Genomic DNA, 20,852 nt, shown 5'->3' with positions numbered 1-20,852 from the left:
ACCGATTAATGCAGGACAATCACCGGAAGTATGGAGCCGATGTCTTACGATAATTTAATCGGTTTCATTCAATCAAGGTACAAAAAATAACATTTAACTTGACAATTACTGTTTCTATTCGGGCTGCTTTGGAATGGTGAATTACTTTACAATGGCAGAAAATGCTAAACCATTAAAGACTGAGGAAACCAGATAATATTCACTTCTGACAAGCTGGAACCGAACACCTGAAATAAGTATTTGTTTTAAGCATTACTCAAAACAATTATTTTTTATTATCAGAAGAGATGTGAATTCATGTCCGTCTATCGACTTGTCGGTTAAGGAACTAATCGTTGTAGTACAACTACAGTACTGCTCGTTACGAGCCGACCGTTTCGGGTCTCTTTGTAGTCACTTTGTGTCACTCGGTGGTCTTTTGATTAGAGCTTCTGACTGTAACAAGAACGCTACCAAGCATCTTCTTCTCCTCCGTATTAATTACGAATTAATTTACGAGTTATTTTTAAATGTAATTATATTTGACCCGCTGGCGATAAAATGCAGTTCCTATGGTCGCCGCTTGGTGTCACTGCTGGGTGACGTGAGGAAGACCACGGTAACAACTGTTCATCCAATCAGGAGCTCTGAATCACCGGGAGTGTTCCTGCCTCTGATAAGATAAAAGATAAAAATCTTTATTTATCCCCAGCCGGAGAAATTTGGGCATTACAGCTCTGTTGCTGTTCCACTGTTTCTCCGCTGATGTTCTTCTCTTGTTCAGTATTTTGTTGCCGTGTTTTCTGCATAACACGCAAACAACATTCAAACAAATGAAAGATTCATTCAAGCTTTTAGGCTGTTTGTTATCTACATCCGCATCAAATGCACACCAATATAATAACAATATAATGTTGAAATAATTAATCGACTATCAACTAACAGCAGGTGATCCATAGAAAATGACAGTTTTCATAATGGAATAGTTTGGAGTTTCAGATATTTATGTTTTCGTCTATTTTCTTGTACTGGGCAGATTAAACAAAAGCAGCGACTCATGTAAAACAATAAAAAGTGGCGTTAATTTCAGCCTTTAATTAAGAATAACGACAGAAACGAAGCACATCGTGATCTAGTTAATGATACACAGATCATTGGTAACTAGCAAACAGCTACTTTTTTTCGGCCCACAGCTGGAAGCCGATTGGCCCAAACCTTTAACTGACGCTTCTGAGGCTGCAGCTGTGATTGGTTCATGAGCTCTACCAGACCCAACACACACACAGAGACAGGACAGAGGGAGAAGCTAACATGGCTGAAGCAGAGGGAAGCGAGTTAACTTCTGGAGGAATCTTCCAGGAGATCTTCACGTCCCCGCTGAACCTCACGCTGCTCAGCCTCTGTCTCTTCCTGCTCTATAAGATCTTCCGCGGGGACAAACCTCCGGAGCTCGGGGAGGTGGAGAAGCCGCTGCCCAAACTGAAGAAGAGGGACTTCACACTCGCGGAGTTGAAGCCCTACGATGGACTACAGGATCCAAGGATCCTCATGGCTGTCAACGGGAAAGTGTTCGACGTGACCAGAGGAAAGAAGTTTTACGGGCCAGGTGAGGTTCTCAAGCTGTCTACGTCCAGGTGTTCTACCTGCTCTGTCCTCTGTCGCAGGTGTGCTGTTTAGTTTTACTTCGATATTTCTTGTTATTAGAAACAGGAGATGTTTGCTGAACGTCAAGTTGGGTTTTGGAAGTGAAGGTAACGCCACCCCCCCCCCCAGTCTGCTGTAGCCTTCACACACAGATCGTCTACAGACACAGGAGGAGTTACTCCGCAGGGAAAACGGAGCCCGACAGCAGCCATGTCTGCAGAGCTGCAGTGGGCGGGGTCACTGACTCCGGAAGCAGAGTGTGAACAAATCAGAGAACAGACAGATCATGACGTAGAACATTCTCTGTAGAACATGTAACGGCCTGCTTCTTCTTACATGTTGAATTATGCATTCATCACAGAAACGTTGCTCCTATTTGATCATTTATATAGATAGAGAGATAGGTAGAGAGATAGGTAGAGAGATAGGTAGAACCTCGTCCACGCGACAGAAGTTCGAGCTCCTGGTTTGGTCTCGGAGTCTCGGAGACCTCCTCCTGCTCAGAGTGACCCCGTTCTGTCTTCACTCGGCTCCGTGTTTGTTTGCGTTGACTTCATGCAGATTTCCCGCCTGCATCTGTGCACAACACAGAACATCGACCACACGACGGAGCATTTAGCTGTGAAGAGCGTGATCTGTGGCCCATCAGAATAAATGATCGATCGATCAGTACACAATTAATATCATGATACTGTTCGCCTCAGACCTGTGGAGAAGATCCCATCCAGAAGCCTTTAAATCAGAGCTCCAGGGTCTTTTTATAAAAACGGGTTCTTTAGCTTAAATACTCACTTAGTGTAAAATGTCAGAAAACTACAAAAACCATCGATCAAATCAAATCATCACACAAAGGAAACAACTTCTCAAATTTGAGAAGCTCGAGTCATAACGTGTTATTTGTGATATTTTAGCTTTAAAGAATGATGATCAGAGTAGCTGCCGGTCAGTTTCCTGTTGTTGGAATAAAACAGCACCAACACAAAGCAGAAATTCTGCTTGTGAAAATCAAAAATCAGAATTCATGTGGCAGCGGACAGAGCTGAGTCTTCATCAGACAGAGCGCGGGGCTTCTCTGTGTTGGTTCAACCAGCGCAGAACGTTTCTGTTTCCTGGAAACACGTGAGGAGTGAGTCCTCCCTGCTCCTGCCTCATCTCAGACTGTAACCTCTGCTGCCTGTAACCTCTGGCCCACATGATAACTCTCAGTCATGGAAAGTGATTCAGTGCTGAAACCTCGTATCCTGCCCGTCTCATTCAAGGAGTTTAGTCACAACAGAAGTTATCTCCGGACTCGTTTCGCGTAGAGCGGCTTCACGCTGTTCTCTTTGTGTAATTATTAACAGAGACTCAACAGTCGCCACCTGGCAGCCGTGACGAAGCTGTGGGCCGGCGATCATCGCAGAGGGGGGGCGTACAGTAGTGCCAGTTCCACACAGACATGCAGAGTAGTGACAGTGATGACAGCAGACGCTCTGTGGTGGATCAGGTGCTGGCTCGATGACGGAGGCTCAAAGCCTCATTCTTCATCAGAATCTCAATCATATGTCATCGACCCCTGAGGGGGGACTGAGTAATGACCTGAAGTGACCTCTCTCTCTCTTTGGATTGTTTGGACGCCTCCTGGTGGTTGTCTCACACTCTGCTGTCTTACAGAGGGCCCGTACGGAGTGTTCGCAGGCAGAGATGCGTCCAGAGGTCTTGCTACGTTCTGCCTGGAGAAAGACGCCCTGAAAGACGGACACGACGACCTGTCGGACCTGAACGCCATGCAGCAGGAGAGCCTCTCCGAGTGGGAGACTCAGTTCACCAGTGAGTAGAACCAGTGTTCAGCAGCTGCTCTCCACTCTGCAGGAGCTTTAAAATAGCTCCAGCAGCTGGAAAGCTCCAGAAGACTGTGGACGGACGCGTCCAGCTGCGTCCTCGAGTCTCAGGCCGTTCATAACTTCCCTGTTTTTCTTCTTCCCTCCACAGTGAAGTACGACTACGTGGGCAAGCTGCTGAAACCCGGAGAGGAGCCCACAGAGTACACAGACGACGAGGAGGGCAAAGACAAGAAGGCCGACTAGAGGACGGAGAGAGGACGAGAGAGGACGGAAGCCTCGATGTTTGTGATTTCACTGCCTGTTCAGAGGAAACTCCTCAATCTGTTTGCATTCTAGTGTTTTGGGACCATCACAATCCTGGATCATGTGTGCTGGCTGAATTCCATTAATGTCTGTTAATCTTGCTGAAGGCCGGGTGGCATCAGCGTCCTGACGTAGAGCTTCGTAGTGCCGTTAGAGTTTAGATCGCTTTCTGTAAACGTTCCAACATTTTGTGAAGCCGCCGACGGTTCGGTGCCCTGCAGGTAACACCTCCCTCTCGTCCAAACCTCAGCTCGGCTGAAACAAATCATCTCGTCCGGTGGCAGAGGCCAGATTCACACAGAATCACACATTTTTTAACCAGCTAACTTTGCTGCAGCCACATTCACACAGAGACTCACAAACCATCAGAGCAAACTGTTCGAGCCTCTAAAGTTTCACTGACGTCACTTCAAACGTTTGTCTTTGACTCGTTTGGTTACGCAGGAAGTCGCTGATCCAGAGGACTCGTCTGTCTGTCGGCCTCAGAGTCAGAGACAAACCTTTGAAATGATTCAAGTGACAGTTTATGTGAAAGCTTTAGCTGACACCCACCGTGCAGAGGTGGTGCGTTCAAAGTCGACCTGAGCCGAAGTCCAGACGGACTCCGTTATGAGCAGAGGATGAAAAATGTTGGAACTTCCCTTTTCAACAGAGCTGATTGGACCAAATGCTGATGAGCTGGTTTTTAGTCATTAAAGACGTCGTCACATACGATCTCGATAAACTGTCGGACCACATCTACAGTTAGTGTCATGTAAACCGTTTTTCTCTCTGTCCATCGTCCTATGAGAGGACGAGGACGTTGTTTAAAGCTCCAGCCCCTCAAACGATGAGCTGAGGGTCTTTTCCTGACTGAGACCTTTGTCTGATTTTCACTGTTAGTTTCTGTTGAGTTTTTCACTGTTTGACCGACATCATAAAGCTCGGTGACGGTCCAGCAGCGTGTCTGCGTCTCGCTGATGGCCAGCGTCCTCGTTCGAAGGGACAGAAATTTGATCGACACCAGTTTTAGAATCAGTTGCTCATTGAAGCAAAAATCCAAACAAATCTCTGGTTTCTGCCTCTCAGATATAAAGATTTGATCTAATTGTAATTCAGATTCTTTCGATTTTGGACTGAAGGTCGGACGAAACGAGTAATGTGCAATGAGTAAAATATGGAACCTTCATTCACCTGCAAGAGCTTCAGGTGATCACAGCTGTAGTTTATTACATGGTGCAGAGGAGGGAAGTGCACAGAGGCTTCATTTAAAAACATTTTAGAAGTGTGATGAAGATGATTGGCTCTGGCTCGTCTCCACTCAGCTGATGTTTGGTTCCATCCTTTTTGACGTTAAATCCGTGATGAAAAGAATGAAAAGTGTTGATTTGAGGAAACATTGTTAGTTTTCAGTTGTGCTGTTTTTCTGACTGGTAAAATGTGTTCAATCACCTGTTGGCAGTTTTTAGTTTGCCACCATTGTCCCAATAAAAACTGGAGAGATCGGCCACTTTCTACACAGATTTAATGAGGGAACCTTTTCTGAATGCATGTACATAAACTAAACATCATGATACTGGTATAATCCTGAAGATAAGATATTTTGACTTAATAAAGAAAATTACAGAAACAAAGACTTGTCTGTTTATCTCAGCGCCTTTAGAGTGTTTTAATGTGTGTCATGGAAATAAATCATATTTGACACAAATAACGAATTTGAATTAGCATGCAATTTTCTGAGTGGTTTGGATTGAAGAAACTACTTCAAGAGACGTGAAGAATTTCAAAATAAAAGTATTTAGGATGTTCTTGTGATCTGTCATAAACAGTTTGAATAAAATACGACCCCCGTTGCCTCTTGAAACCGTACATTTCATACTCTTAGCCCGAGATTTAGGATTTGTCGTAGGATCAATGACCCTGATTCCGACGTCACAGGTGGAACTCCCCACCGACCAGTCAGAACTGCAGAGTCCCCTTCGATGAGATGAGATATTTTCAAGTTTTCTACAACCAAGTCTAGATGCTCGTGATTAAACTGTCCTCTGCTACGCTCTGTGTCGTTGTTGTTATTGACCTCACCAAAAAATAAAAGCTGTGTCAGAAGTGGGATTCGAACCCACGCCTCCATTCGGAGACCAGAAGTCCCGTTTCTGCGGAAGGATATCATCCTTGAGTCTGGCGCCTTAGACCACTCGGCCATCCTGACACGATGTCAACAAAGGCTGCTAGATGGATCTTTATTGATCTCTCTCGGAATTCAAACTCTAAGAGTTCCCATAAGTGGTTTTGTTTGTAACAGAAATAACCGATAACTGCTGTGTGCACGTGTTTCACTCTATTAAAGTCTAGAAATGCGTATTTGTCTCTAGTGATCACTCTTTCGACGTCTAGTTTAGGTCCGCGCATGCTCACTACGTAACTTCCGCTGTGTCTACGTGCTGCGGCCATATTCCACTTCCGTTCTTCAAGGGTATCCGAAGGCACCAGGCTAGACAACATGTACCGGTTTGCTAAAGCTGCAGTCAACGTCAGCGGTAAGGAAACGGGTCATTCATGGAAATATTTGTTGTTTGTATGTGTTCAGCCAGGCGCCAGTTTAATCAGGTTTAATGAATAAAGTTTGACGAGAGTGCCTTTGCTCTGTGACCGCGGTCACAATGCTAACGTCAACGGCTAGCCAGCTAACGTTAGCAGCTCCCGTTAGGGTCGTGATATGTCTCAAAGGTTTATAAACACCATTAATTATCTTCCCTAAGTCAAACTAGTTTGTTTTCTAGTTTAGAGTGAAACTTTTATTTCAAGTTGGCTTTTTAATAAACTTTGGTTTTCATCGAGGTGTCATTGTTCGAGACACAGACTGAATGATAATAATGAGCTTCCTTCATTAAATTGTAATGTGTATTTCCTTTTCAAGTAGTTATTGAAAGATGCTTTATAATAAGACAATAAACTGTCCAGATGATGCTCATGAAGGCGTACTGTCTGATCAAGAGAGGTCAAACGAGGACAGCCATTTATCCATCTTGTCTATTAAAGAAATCCCTTTGAAAGGATGTGGACTCGATCATTTCCTCGTACTGTTGTCAGACAACCCTTGAGTATAATCATTCACAATATCAAGAAATGGTCTAATATGACCCGCAACCGTGATGACTTTTCACTGACCTGATTGGAAACGTGACCTCTTTGGTGAAAAACAATGCAGTGACTTGCACAGACACACATTTACATCTGAGCTGGCAGCAGCTGATCTCAAACCACACATCCTGATGGTTTTATAGGTCACATTTTAATCTGTGTTGCGTTGACAGTGGAATCAGTGTGAAAGAGGTCATGAAGGCCATCCTGTGTCCACATCATGAATCGCTGTGTAACCCCTCTGTTACAGCTCACCAAATGTTGGCCAAGACATCTTTGATCAGAATATTCAGCTGTATGACCACATCTGTTTCTGTCACTGCTGCTCTCTGCACCCTGAATAATGCCTGTTTTTCATGTTCGTATTTATGGTCAGTTTCATTGTTGTGTAGTCTCAATAAAGAAACCTGTGGAATGCCGTAAACACAAAGTAATACAGAATAAAACTTCGTAATGCATTACATAAATCCCAGCCATTACCATAAAGACTGTGTCATCCAGGTCAGGCCGTGAGGCAGGTGAGGCAGGTGAGGCATGGATCCACCGCCCCACAGGACTTCCACACCAAGTACGGCACCGGACTGATGCTCGGTGGAGCTGTCTTCTGCACGGCTGTGTGGTCATACGTAAGTAGTGCTGTCCTGTTAAGGCCGTGTCTCATTCAGTTTTAGGTATAAACGCATAAGGTGGTACGTACAGCATCATAGGTTCAAGTCAGGAGAAGTAAATGCTACGTACCTCCAGAGTTTTAGTGGTGTGGGAGAAAGAAGTTAAGACTTTCTGGGATTCTTGTCACAATACAGAAAACCTTAAATGTTGAAGCTTCTCATTGGGCTTATATTAACAATGTACACTTAACAGATAAATCAGTTTTATTATATACTGACAAATCAAAACAGAACTTATCTCAGGGTACATTTTATATAGAGCAGGTCTAGACTGCAGTCTTTATAATATTATTTACACCTAACAGTTCCCACCATGAGCACACTCTGAAATCACTGAAGACAACAGCTGAGCTTGAGATATATGATGCTTTATTAAACACAAAATCCCCCGCTGGCGACCTGACCTGAAAAGAATCTGCAGTCAAACAGAACAAAGCTCTGTAACATAGATTTAATAAAACACTGCACCTGCAGGAAGACGGTTCGATGGCCCTGCCAGCTTAGCTTAGCTTAGCTTAGCTTAGCTTAACCAAAAGTGGCCTTTGACAAAGTTTGTGTCAGCTGAGTGTGTTATTGTTCATTCTGTTACCAAATGATGCTTCAGCCTTGTCCCTGAACACATCTGTTAACCACTTGTGGGTGAACTGAGTGGGGTTACTGAATGTCTGACAGTGTTTTAGTATTTACCACCATTACAGGACTTAAATACTTCCAGAGGAGTTTGAATCTTCAGTGAAGACTATTTTTTTGTATTTGAAGTCCTTCAGTCTCAGACTTTGGTGCACCTGCTGTAGTTTCATGTTCATCTTAACTTTAGCATCATGTTTGATTTTGAGTTGAACTTCTTTGCAATTGTAAGATCCTTTTCTATTAATTCTATTCTAATCTTTCCTGTCTACGTGCAGGTGCTGACTCAGACTGGCATCACCTGGAATCTGTCACCTGTTGGGAGGGTCATGCCCAAAGAGTGGAGAGAGGCAGATGAGTGAAGAGCCGCCATGACAGACCTGCATCCCACCTAATAGACCTTCTGGTTGTACAGATGAACAGATGAAATAATGAATCTCTGCCCGTTCAGACAGTGAATGCCTGTGTTTAGTCAAACATGTTACTTTGTCCAAATAAATGAAGTGTGATTCTACTGACGACGGTTTCTTCTTTGACGCTGTGTGATTCCTCTGCAGGCCGTAGCTACTGTTTATCTACCACAGCTGTTCCTCAAACTCTCAGCAGGTTTCTGCTTCCCCAAGTTCACATATTAATGTTCAAAGTCTTGAATCAGAATGACAGAAATAGAGTTATAAAATAAAGGTATATTAATATATATTTTCACCAATGACTGAATGGAAACTGAAGAGCTATTTGCTTTTATATGTTTACTATCCCTGACTGAGTGATATCACTACTTTTTAATACCCTTTTGTTAGTGAACACTTCTCTAAAAGTACTGATGGTGCAGATTAACCCCTCGGTGTATTCACATTTTTTGTTATGCACTAACATAGGCTGTACTTAAATGTTTTATTTGAAGTGCAGTGCTGGTAGAAGTATCAAATGTACTTTTAGTAAAGTACTGAAAGGTGGGTAAAGTGAATAATCGGTGAGGAAAAAAGAAAAAATGAAGTGCTGATGCACCTGTTTTGTTTTTTTTTTTGGACTTTTCTTTAGCTTTTGCGTTTCAAAATAAAGATACAAGACTTTTACTTGTAACGGAGTATTTCTACACTGGGGTGTTCCTGCTTAAGAAGCAAGTAATAGTAATACTTTTACTCAAAAGTCGAATATAAAGTATATAGCATAGTACAATAGTATAATATAAAAGAAATATCTTCGTATCGATGAAGTCGACCAGAAAAAGTCATCAGCAGAGCGAGATGTTTACGTCACAGAACAGACTGTAAACATATCCAATGGGATGAAAGGCTTTCCTCGCGCTGTAGCCAATCAGCAGCAGGGGGTGTGGCCCGTCCCGCCCGGCCGGTGTTCCTCCGCGCTGCGCTAAGGTCACCGCTGTCATTCGGTAGCTAACCAGCCGAAGGGAACGGAGGAGATCCGGCAGGAAGGTGCAGCAAAGAACCGGCGAAACAAGCAACATGTCTCTGTCTAACAAACTCACCCTGGACAAGGTGGACGTCAAGGGGAAGCGGGTCGTTATGAGGTGAGCTTTTATCGGTTGTTTTACGTGTTATGAGTTGATGTTAGCTAGCTAACGTTAACTGACATTTTGTAGATGTTCTGGTCCGCAGACCTGTAATGTTAGCTAGCTGCTTCACGGGGGCGCAGACTGCTCGGCCCTCACGCAGTGCTGATGTGGAGACGCACAGGTGATGGTTAACGCCGCGTGAGTGAGCTCAGACCACTGGACAGAGGACAGGATGTGGCTGTCACGTTTTCTGTCCGTGCTACGTGCCCGTGAGGAGATGCTGCATGGATCCAACCGGCTGCATCCGAGATGACGCACAGCAACCTCCCAGCGATAGTCCATGTTAGAATGAAAACCTATAAATCTGTGATACTGTATTAATAATGACAGGACGATCAGTGGTCGGTCAGAGACTCTGTTTTGATTCATTTGACTGTAAAACCTGTGAATTAATGGCAGTCAAGCTGGGCCCGAAGTCACGTCTTCAAAGTGCAGGAAGAGGAAGCAGGAAACATGTTGTAATCCCTGGTAGTTTCAAAAACTCTGGGTTTTTCATCAGCAGGAGAATCGATTAATGAAGTTATGACCAGCTGATCAACTGATTCAGCACTACTCGACTTAACGCCTTGCTCAAAGGCAGCATCGTCCTCATAGGTTTTAATCCTGCTGCCTATGGAGTCCAAGTCCAGTCTCTTTATCTGGAGGGGTTTCCTGAAGTGTTTTTATTAGTATTATTTTTATTCCACGCTGAAACGCAGCTCTTATTTTACTAGAATCAGGTCTTTGTTCCATGTTCTTACTGGATCTGTCTCCTGGCCCTTGACGATGAAAGTGCACTTGAACCTGACACCCCCTGTGGAAATGTCAAAGGGCCGTTTTGGTTTGCTCAGCTCGGTGATGCAACGACAGGCAGCATAGGACAAGGTTCACGGGCAGCAGCGGCACCCCCGACCGCACCGCGCCACGTTAAAAGGTCAAACTCTCTCTGTGGAGCTGGTCTCTGCCCCCCAGTCACACCCAGGGCCTGCCACGGCTTGCTGGTCCAGATTTAAAAAGGAGGTTGCTGTGGAAACCTGGAAGTGTCTTCAGCAGCCAGATCCAGCAGAGGCCAGGATCTGACTTCCTGGAGAGGCGTCAGACACTCGCTCCTCTAATCATAGAACGATTAAATGCATGCTTTCTTCAGCACGTTGGAGTTGTTGGTTGAGTTAATCTCAATAAGTGGAATGTTTTTCTGTCTGAAGCCGACAGATGGCAGAAGAAGAGGATCCTAACACTAAACAACCCTACCACTGTGTACTGATGATTAAAAAAGGTTTTTTTTTTTTTTAAATAATTTTTGGACACTGTGAGTTCTAACTAGCCAATAACTGACCAGGTGAGCCTGAAAAAGTGAATGACACACCTGCAGATCCACATTTGACAGATGGATCCATGTCAGAGCTGAAAACTGTTGCCCAATGGTTCTTTGTATGCAGGAGCTGTTGAGCCGCTGAATCGCTGACTGCTGGGTTTCATGCTAAGACAATGGATTGGTGTGTGTGTGTGTGTGTGTGTGTGTGTGTGTGTGTGTGTGTGTGTGTGTGTGTGTGTGTGTGTGTGTGTGTGCGCGCGCACAGGTTGATCATGTGTCTCGGTGCAGGCCCTCACACAGAGAGGATGGAGGTGGTTATGTAACTGTGTGCAGTGATGCAGCATGTGCATGGTGGCTGCATGGCTGCACATGCTGCCAGTCAGAGGGGGGGGCGTCACACAGCACAGCGCTGCCAGTGAAAACACGTTGAAATTCAAGCCTCCAGCTAATGGAAGTGTGTGAATGTGTCTGTTTGTCAGCACAGTAACCATGCAGGTCCCAGGATGCAGTGCAGCAGCACTGGTTTCTGGTGTGAGAGGCTGAGGTGGTGAATATTGTTCACTCGGCAGATTCATCTGCTCAGAAACGAACTTAGACTCAGTAAAATGCTCTTGAACATTAAAAAAAGATGTTTCTGAATTTGCAGCTAATCAAAAGTTAAATTTGCAGATCTCCAGTATAAAAACTTCTTTCTTGACCCAGTTCTCCCAGTAAAGGCTTCCTTCTCTGTCACAGGGGGTTTATTTTTCTTTAAAGGGGTTTATTTCATTAGATTAAATTATTTTTCTGGGACAGCACATGGACCTCCGTCCAGATGGAGCCACCTAACCTAAAGAACTGCTCACTCTATGCTGATGATGTTAGATTATATGTTGAAGTCACAGCTGAAGGTTACAGACATGTAGAAATTCATTTAACATCAGTTTATTTCTTCTGGTCATCAAGTTTCCTTCTGTTTCAGGGTTGACTTCAATGTTCCAATGAAGGACAAGCAGATCACAAACAATCAGAGGTAAAGTCCAGCAAATCTTTTCTGCTCTTAAAGTTAAAATCAGACCTTTAATTTAAAATGAAATAAATGTAAGATCTTCAGTTAGAAAGACGTGAGGCTGGATTGGCTGAAGCTTTGTGTTCGTCAATTTTCAGGGTGAAGGCGGCTGTTCCCAGCATCAAACACTGCCTGGACAACGGGGCCAAATCCGTGGTTCTGATGAGCCACCTGGGCCGTCCCGACGGAAACTTCATGCCCGAGAAATACTCCCTGGAGTCCGTCGCCGCCGAGCTCAAGACCCTGCTGGGGAGGTGAGATGACGGACGCAGTGGCGGGTTTCCCTTCTTAGCCTGGAAACCAAGTGATAGACTCTCCACTAGAATATTTCTGTTTACGAATGAAATAAATTAAAGCTGCAGTCCTTCAGGTTTCAGCCGTGGTTGACCTGCAGAGTCCTGTGATCAGTGGTGGTTTGATGAATCTCGTGTGTGACAGTGTCGGTTTACGGTGCAGCCAAACAAACTGGAGCTGCTGCTTCTGCCTTTAGTCCTTTACAAAAATAAACCTCTGTTTCCTGTTGCCCCTTCACAGTAAAAGCCCCCGTGGGTCACATGTAGGAACGTTTTAATGTGAAGCAGCAGCAGGAAATGTTGCATCACAGCAGCTGTGATTTGGCTGCAGGAGAGTCTTCACGTACGAACCGCATCATCCCCTGTTAGCAGTGAAAGCTGCCGTGTGGTCAGGCAGCTTTTAGTCAGGTACTCAGGTGAGGATCAGGAGACGAGGTCTGGACTTAGATGTGAGAAAAAGATCACAGAGCTCATTATTCTTCGTTCAACTTGTTTCTCCATTCGACAAGCGAGCGACTGGACTGGACTAGCTTGTTTGTTAGCATTAGCTTGTGCCACGCCCGTGTGCTCATCGTTAGCATCAAGCTAGGACACGTCATGAAGCTACGATTTCAGTTTGACGTCTCTTTGTAGCCGTTTTCCGTCTGTTGTTTGGACGTCTGTCGCAGTCGGTCACTTCATCCAAATGTGTTGCAGAAACGTGAGTAGAGGTCTGAGTGCAGCTTCCATTTCCAGTTTAATACAAACTAAACTACTGCTGCTCTGCTTATCGTGTTCAGCCGACCATGAGAAAAGTATTGAATCGTGTAAAATGTTCTCATGATCACAGAGAGTCAGTACAAAGAGACAGACCTCAGTCCTCCTCTGTGCCTCTGCAGGGACGTCACCTTCCTGAAGGACTGCGTGGGTGCAGAGGTGGAAGCCGCCTGCGCCGACCCCGCCGCCGGATCCGTCATCCTGCTGGAGAACCTCCGCTTCCACGTGGCTGAGGAGGGAAAAGGCAAAGACGCCTCCGGAAACAAGGTGAGCCCCCCAGTGGGCGTCCTCTCAGGGGCCAGGAGAGACCACTAACCAGCTCGGTCGTTGTCTAGATGCAGACGTCGTATTTCATCCCAGACTTAAAATATACGATTATTATTTCATACATAACACGTCGACTGAACGAGCACCCGTCCACAGTGAGACAGACGGCAGCAGACTGCCCCCCCCCCTCTGCTCTCCGCAGTCGCTCACCTGCAGAAAAATGCACCGTCACTGCAGCTGCAGTGAAACTGCTGCGTCATGTCAGGACTGCTGCAGAGCCTGTCAGCCTCCACGTTTGGACCGCGTTCAGTTTTTTCCACTTTTATACGATGCAGCTGCCAAAAAACATTCAAGCCCCGAAACAGCATTTTTATTTTTATTCTTATCTGCTGCCGAACTCGTCTCTGCCTCTGAAAACAGCGATAACACGAGCTGATTGGTTCCTGAGGTGACGTACATGTGTGAGGGGCTGTCATTGGTCCACTGCAGTCCAGAGGTGGAGACGCTCAGACGTGGTGCTGACTGCTTATGACGCTCATGATGTCACGTATAAACAACACCATAGAAGGACGATGTGGCTGAAAACTCGTGTTTCATCGGAGGGGGGGGGGGCTTTCATTCTGCTCAGACGCAGATGTGTGATGTAAGCGCTGATCCGGGATCAGGAGTCCTCGGACGTTGTGCGAACGGCGGTCCGGGTTTGACCTGCTGACATTTCTCCTGAAGGTCGGCGGGTTGTCCCGGCCGGACGTGCTGCCTTTCCCGTCCTGGCTGGCATGTGGCCTGTGGGGGCTGGTCTCTACTGTACTGCACTGTGTCAGATGGAGCTTCTATCTTTAGCTCTTTATACTGTGTCAGAGAGCGCTGAGAGCGTCTCATTGGTTGGACATGAAGCAGCAGATACAGTGTGATGACTGCAGTCACGACCCCCGCAGCCCCCGTCTGACATTTGAATGACACCGAAGAGCCGTCTTAACCTTTTTGTGCCCTGCGGTCACACAGCCGCGACCTCCACTGCTTAAAGTGCAGCAGGAACCTGATCCACAATACTGGACCTGAGTCAGACTCAGAGACGAGACCAGATCCTCCAAAAGGAACTGAGTCAGTACGAGCTGAGCCGGTCGGTGTAGTAGTTGTAGTAGTACTAGGTGTAGTAGTAGTTGTAGTACTCTTTGAAGCCTTTAGTCAAACAGAAACAGGTGACAGCCGTCGCTGCTGGTCGCTGCAGGTCGCTGCTGTCTGTCTGTGTGTCTCCGTCCTCTTCTTCTTCTCTTAATGTCTGTCCTGTCCCTCAGACCAAGGCCTCCCAGGAGGAGATCGACTCCTTCAGGGCGTCTCTGTCCAAACTGGGAGACGTTTACGTCAACGACGCCTTCGGCACAGCTCACAGAGCCCACAGGTGAGCGGTTCGCGCACGACGTGACGGTCAGAAATATCTGCTGCTTTTTTACTGGGTTTGCCTTCATCATGTGTACCTCTGCTCACCCTCCTCTTCCTCCCTCCCAGCTCCATGGTGGGAGTGAATCTTCCTCAGAAGGCAGCTGGTTTCCTGATGAAGAAGGAGCTCGACTACTTCGCCATGGCACTGGAGAAACCCCAGAGGCCCTTCCTGGCCATCCTGGGAGGGTGAGAACCGTTCTCCTCCACCGTTCATCCAGTCTGTAACCTGACCCGCTTCAGGTTCTGGTCCTGTGTCGGGACGATGCGGTGTTCTACTTTGAGCATAGACTAAAATCTGCTTCACAGCGCTAAACAGCAGGCGAGTGTTTTCCCTGCAGACCAAACAGAGAGGAAGTCTTCTCTCCTGCAGTTCAGGATCGTCACACAGCAGCGTCTCTGTGGAGCAGCCAGGTGGACATCCAGGAATAGAGACCGTAAGCTCATTATGTAACCTGCGGTGTCACAGAGCTTTGTTCAGGACGGTGTCAGAGCTCAGCTCTCAGGCAGCAGCAGAGGTCAGAGGTCACACACCGTCAGAGCGTAGCCACGCTACGGCTAACCGAACAAGCCTGTCTGTGCCTGCAGCAACCTGTCAGTCACATGTTAGGGTTCAGGTTACCCACAAGGCTTCCTCCTTCAAGATCAAGCTGTTATAAAAAACCTTCTGCCATGAAATGAAAGTTATTATAACATTTTAAATAAATCATCTCAGTCCAAACGGAGAACAGAACCGACGGTCCCGTGTTTGAACTTATCAAACAGTCAGTGACAGAGTGTCAGTTGTTCCCAGTTGATTCAGTCTCAGCTGAATGAACGCAGAGGAAACGGAGGCTCAATGTGGGGTTTGGCCTCGTGTCAGAGTCCGTTTTAGCCTGCGTGCATTGTGTAACTGTCGCTCTGCTCAGCGTGGAGCTGTGCAGCCAATCAGCTTCCTCCTGTCCACGGAGGACGGCGGCCATCAGTGTGTAATGATCAGCCGGGTTCATGAAGGAGCAGTGAGGCCGGTGGCTGCGACTGTACAGTCAAACATACGTCCATCAGTGAGCTGCCGATCCCTTGTGTCTACGCTGAGGGAGGAAACTAATCAATAAATCAATAAGTGACGTCATTGATTAGTGACAGTTCAGACAGAGGCTCAGTGGGGCGTGTCCTTCAGGAACCAGTAAGATGTTAGCATCCAGGAAGTTCAGTGTGAGTAACAGATAAATACTACAAACTGTGTGTGTGTGTGTGTGTGTGTGTGTGTGTGTGTGTGTGCGCGTGCGTGCGTACGTGTGTGTGCGTGTGTCTTATCTGATGTGTTGGTTCTCTGTGTTTCTGTGTTTCAGAGCGAAGGTGAAAGATAAGATCCAGCTGATCAACAACATGCTGGATAAGGTCAATGAGATGATCATCGGCGGCGGCATGGCCTTCACCTTCCTCAAAGTCCTGAACAACATGGAGGTGAGGAAGACAACGCGCCGCGTCTCTAACTGAACATTTAAAAGCAGCGTCAGTACCTGGCAAACACACACGATCAGACTTTGAATTCTGTCTGTCCTCAAAGTGGCTTTAATGAACGACGTGGATCACATGACCTCGCCCGTGTTTTGGTTTTCTCCGCACACGTCCTGCTGAGCAGCAGACACGTTAAAGTGTGACAGATGCTGCGAAATAAAGCAGTTTTCCTGTAGCTGTAGCTGCTGAAGCTGTAGCTGCTGAAGCTGTAGCTGCTGAAGCCGCTGAAGCTGCTGAAGCTGCTGTAGCCGCTGTGGCTGCTGTAGCCGCTGAAGCTGCTGAAACTGCTGTAGCCGCTGTGGCTGCTGTAGCCGCTGAAGCTGCTGAAACTGCTGTAGCCGCTGTGGCTGCTGTAGCCGCTGAAGCTGCTGAAGCTGCTGAAGCTGCTGTAGCCGCTGTGGCTGCTGTTCAAACAGACTTGTGAAAGCGCTTCTTGTTCAGCAGAGACTGAGGATCACGTTCATGACCGACGTCTGAACTCTGACAACAAGATAAGCTTTTGTTTAAAGGGTCAGTTCACTGAAATGACTGAAGGACTCGTTCACACAGGAAGTGGCCTCCAGCCCAGAACATGCTCCTGATTCATTTCATCAACAGTTCGTCCACCATCACAATAATACAACGTTCACAGCAGTTATAGATGAGATGTAAGCTATTTAATGACTGTGACCCCACTGCTAACAGGGGCTGCTAGCAGGAGCCGCTAACAGGAGCCGCTAACAGGAGCCGCTAACAGGGGCTGCTAACAGGGGCCGCTAACAGGGGCCGCTAACAGGGGCTGCTAACAGGGGCTGCTAACAGGGGCCGCTAACAGGGGCCGCTAACAGGGGCCGCTAACAGGGGCTGCTAACAGGGGCTGCTAACAGGGGCCGCTAACAGGGGCTGCTAACAGCTAATTCAGCAGACTGTTAATGGAGACAGAAGCAGACTCCATGGCAACATTATTCTTCCTGCTTATAATCCCAAACTGCTGCTATCTGCCAAACAGAAGTCATAAAACAGGAGTGTTTTAATCCACCGATCTCTCTCTGTGTCTGAGGCTCAGAGGACCGAAGAGTCGTGTCAGACCAGCAGAAATCCCTCTGAGGGTCTTGAGAGTTCCTGGAAACTGTTTCTAGAAAGAACAAAGTTTCTGTCCTGTGACGACCTCAAACTAACCTCCGGTCTCCTCTATTGAAGGCAGAAATCTCAGAGGCTGAACACGAACAAATAAAGCTATCTTTGTGGCGTGACGCCGCCACAGAAACGTGCTCTGAGGAATTTGGCTGAACTGAACCTTTAAACACAAAGTTTTTGTCAGAGGTCACAGTCAGGTTGAACGTGATTCTCTGAGTCCAGATTTCTTCACACCATCACGTCTTTCATTGAGAAGACGGCAGCGTAATCCAGACAGAAGGAAGAAGGTGTCGTGAGAACAGAGCAGGTTCCTGATGACCAGCAGCTGACGGATCACACACCAGCAGCGATGGAGGAAGATGAGCTGCGCTCGCCCGCTCTAACAGACACACAGTACTGATGATACATGATGCTGATACGTTCATCTCACACTGTGTCTCGCCGCTCAGATCGGAACCTCCCTGTACGACGAGGAGGGCGCCGGCATCGTCAAGGACCTGATGGCCAAAGCAGAGAAGAACGGCGTCAAGATCACGCTGCCCGTGGACTTCGTCACCGCCGACAAGTTTGACGAGAAAGCCGCCACCGGCACCGCCTCCGTCGCCGATGGCATCCCCGCCGGCTGGATGGTGAGAAGACGAGCTGACTGACGATAGATGAAGCATCGTAGCTGCCGAGTTTCCTTTTCACCATCTTTGCTCCTGTTCTGCTCACATGTTGTCTGCAGGGTTTGGACTGTGGACCAGAGAGCTCCAAGGCCTACGCAGACGCCGTCCTCAGGGCCAAGCAGATCGTGTGGAACGGCCCGGTCGGTGTGTTTGAGTGGGACAACTTTGCCAAAGGGACAAAGAACCTGATGGACAAAGTGGTGGAGGTGACCAAATCAGGCTGCATCACAATTATCGGTAAGAAAGACGACAGCAGAGCTTTTGTCTTTATTTACTCTGTTTGTTTGTTTGTTTGTTTGTTTGTGTTGTCAGTGCGCTCATCACTCTGCATGTTAGCATCGGACGCTAACAGTGATGACCAGCGACTCCAGGCCTGATGTGTTCTAATGATGGAGTTCAGTTTGAATGACACATACACATCCGGGCCACTGGGGGGCAGCACTGCTCTGAGCCACAGCCTCACTTTGTTTCAGTGAAGAAGTTTTTCCATCATGTCTCGAGCTGCTGCTGCTGAGGTCTAATATTTAAAACAGATTTACTGACAAAAACTGCAGGAAATTATAGTTATTCTTTCACAATAAAAGTCCTTCTGGGGTCAGATGTTACATGCTGAATATAAATAACAGTTTTATCAATAATTTAATTGATCTGCAGTAAAATCTTAAAGATTAGTCTGGTGATATGTTTCTGTGAATAATGAGGACATGTAGAATTAAAACCTGACGCTGCCGTAGTTAATTTGATAATCAGATAATCAGACGTGACGGCAGCAGGTTTCTGTCCCGACGAGCGAACGTCGGCGCCGCGGCGTTAACTGAGCTCTCACTCGTGTTCTTTTTCTCGACATTAAACGACACACGGCTGTGGTCGGGTAACTCTAACCTGAGCTGCAGAATAAACCCTGAAACCCCCGTGTGAACATGTCTGTCCAGGTGGGGGCGACACTGCTACCTGCTGCGCCAAGTGGAACACAGAGGACAAGGTCAGCCATGTGAGCACAGGAGGCGGCGCCAGCCTGGAGCTGCTGGAGGGTGAGCGGCGACGGAAACAGCGGCAGGATTCATTCACGTGAAGATAAACGATGATGATGATGATGCTGATTGTGTGTCTGTTTGTGTCCTCAGGTAAAGTCCTGCCAGGTGTGGACGCACTGAGCAACGCCTAAACTCCCCGTCAGCCTGTGTGTGTATGTGTGTGTCCGTGTGTGTGTGTGGGCGTCGTGCTTCCTGTCCGTCTCCTCTGCTCGTTGGTCTCTGAGCAGCCTCAGACTGAGACGAGACTCTCAGCTGATCAGTTCAGGATAATAAAAGCGTCTCTGTGTGAAAACTCGTCTTCCTCGTCTTCCTCAGGTGTTTGAATCAGAGGTTCCAGCCTATCAGATGTGAGGATTCACACCTGTGATACCTCACTTTGGTCACAGTGAATGAAGGAGCTGAGTGGCTGATCAGGATACTTGATGTTCTTCTTCACTTTACACCAATCAAAGCTTTGAAATGAACCACGACAGCTCATGACCGTTCTTTACTGAGGAGGAAGAATAAAACGACACTCATCACGTTCATTTATCTCCTACTGACAGCTGATTGGAGGAGCCAATCACATGACGTACACTCAGAGCAGGAATAGCCAATCAGAGGCGAGGGTTCACCCTACAACTGCAACATTATTCATTCTTTTAATACCTCAGTTGTCCTGCAGGTGTGACTGTAAGCAGAAATCTACACGAACATTAAAAACTATTTCTGATGTTTAAATATGAGAAGACGAAGATGCTGATGATGAAGCACCTCAGAGGATTCAGGGTGTGATGAGGATTCTGTTCTTGTTGTTTGGCCTTCTGATAAACAGGAAGTGTTGAAACCAAAACAGTTAAACACAGTGCTGCTGCTGATGGTGATGATGATGATGATGATGATGGTGATGATGATGGTGATGATGGTGATGATGATGATGATGATGGTGATGATGATGATGATGGTGATGGTGATGATGATGATGGTGATGATGAGTATCCTGTAGAAGACCTGGAGTCTGAAGGCTTACGTCTGTTTCACCTGCGCAGTTTTCTGTGATTTTTAGGTCAGTTTAGGACGTTTTAACTTTGAGGTTTGTGAGTGAAAGTTTTTAAAAATGGCAGCAGCTAAAGAAGCTGCGTTCAGGAGCAGCCTGCAGCGGCCTCCAGCCCCCAGGCTCAACCAGACCGAACAGGTCTTCATCAGTTCAGGACTCGTGTGGGTACTGTGTGATGAGACGGCTGCAGTTTGCTGCTGTCAGAATCCACAACAAGACGATGAAGAACAACAGAGCGACAGTCTGACTCTTCACAGGAGAGAAATAAACTGGATTTAAAGTCTTTCTGATAATCTAAAACCTTCAGTCATTAAGAGGAGTTAAACTACAGAACTGGAGGAACGCTGACGTACCTGTTTCCCAGGTAACCAGCATCTCCTCTGAAGGCCAGCTGATGTTCATAAACCAGAACAGAATCTAACTGGTATGAAAATAATAGAAGATAATTCTGGCTGAATTCCATTTAGATGAAGGTTCACTGAGAACGTTTTAGTACTTTAACCTGCAGGAGCCGCTTTCTTTCTTTCTTTCTTTCTTTCGTTCTTTCTTTCCTTCTTTTTTCCTTTCTTTCTTCCTTTCTTTCTTTCTTCCTTCCTTTCCTTCTTTCTTTCTTTCTTTCTTCCTTCCTTTCCTTCTTTCTTCCTTTCCTTCTTTCTTTCTGTC

General features: G+C 46.6%; 3 protein-coding genes and 1 non-coding gene across 4 annotated transcripts; 3 read left to right on the top strand and 1 right to left on the bottom strand.

Annotated features, from left to right (window-relative positions):
* Window positions 1–8: 8 nt before the first annotated feature.
* Window positions 9–5,412, top strand: pgrmc1 (progesterone receptor membrane component 1). The gene is made up of 4 exons (XM_041952004.1): window positions 9–77; window positions 1,173–1,585; window positions 3,277–3,432; window positions 3,595–5,412. Exons 2-4 carry the CDS (start codon window positions 1,291–1,293, stop codon window positions 3,687–3,689), a joined length of 546 nt encoding a protein of 181 aa, XP_041807938.1. The 5' UTR covers window positions 9–77; window positions 1,173–1,290; the 3' UTR covers window positions 3,690–5,412.
* Window positions 5,413–5,826: 414 nt separating this feature from the next.
* On the bottom strand, window positions 5,827–5,937 carry trnal-caa. The gene is made up of 2 exons: window positions 5,900–5,937; window positions 5,827–5,872 (listed from the first exon to the last, which is right to left on the bottom strand). It is a non-coding gene; the product is annotated as a tRNA-Leu (tRNA).
* Window positions 5,938–6,166: 229 nt separating this feature from the next.
* On the top strand, window positions 6,167–8,679 carry LOC121617396 (cytochrome c oxidase subunit 7B, mitochondrial). Its single transcript, XM_041952567.1, has 3 exons — window positions 6,167–6,265; window positions 7,371–7,495; window positions 8,443–8,679. Exons 1-3 carry the CDS (start codon window positions 6,229–6,231, stop codon window positions 8,524–8,526), a joined length of 246 nt encoding a protein of 81 aa, XP_041808501.1. The 5' UTR covers window positions 6,167–6,228; the 3' UTR covers window positions 8,527–8,679.
* An 860-nt stretch (window positions 8,680–9,539) lies between these two features.
* On the top strand, window positions 9,540–19,452 carry pgk1 (phosphoglycerate kinase 1). Its single transcript, XM_041951874.1, has 11 exons — window positions 9,540–9,695; window positions 11,996–12,046; window positions 12,181–12,336; window positions 13,254–13,398; window positions 14,694–14,797; window positions 14,905–15,024; window positions 16,167–16,281; window positions 17,901–18,080; window positions 18,179–18,356; window positions 19,052–19,150; window positions 19,244–19,452. Exons 1-11 carry the CDS (start codon window positions 9,631–9,633, stop codon window positions 19,282–19,284), a joined length of 1,254 nt encoding a protein of 417 aa, XP_041807808.1. The 5' UTR covers window positions 9,540–9,630; the 3' UTR covers window positions 19,285–19,452.
* Window positions 19,453–20,852: the final 1,400 nt, after the last annotated feature.

Source organism: Chelmon rostratus, chromosome 14 (assembly GCF_017976325.1).
Source record: "Chelmon rostratus isolate fCheRos1 chromosome 14, fCheRos1.pri, whole genome shotgun sequence".
Classification (NCBI taxonomy): Eukaryota; Metazoa; Chordata; class Actinopteri; order Chaetodontiformes; family Chaetodontidae; genus Chelmon; species Chelmon rostratus.
Note: the sequence above shows the minus strand (reverse complement) of the source record. Positions and strands in the feature narration are given on the sequence as shown.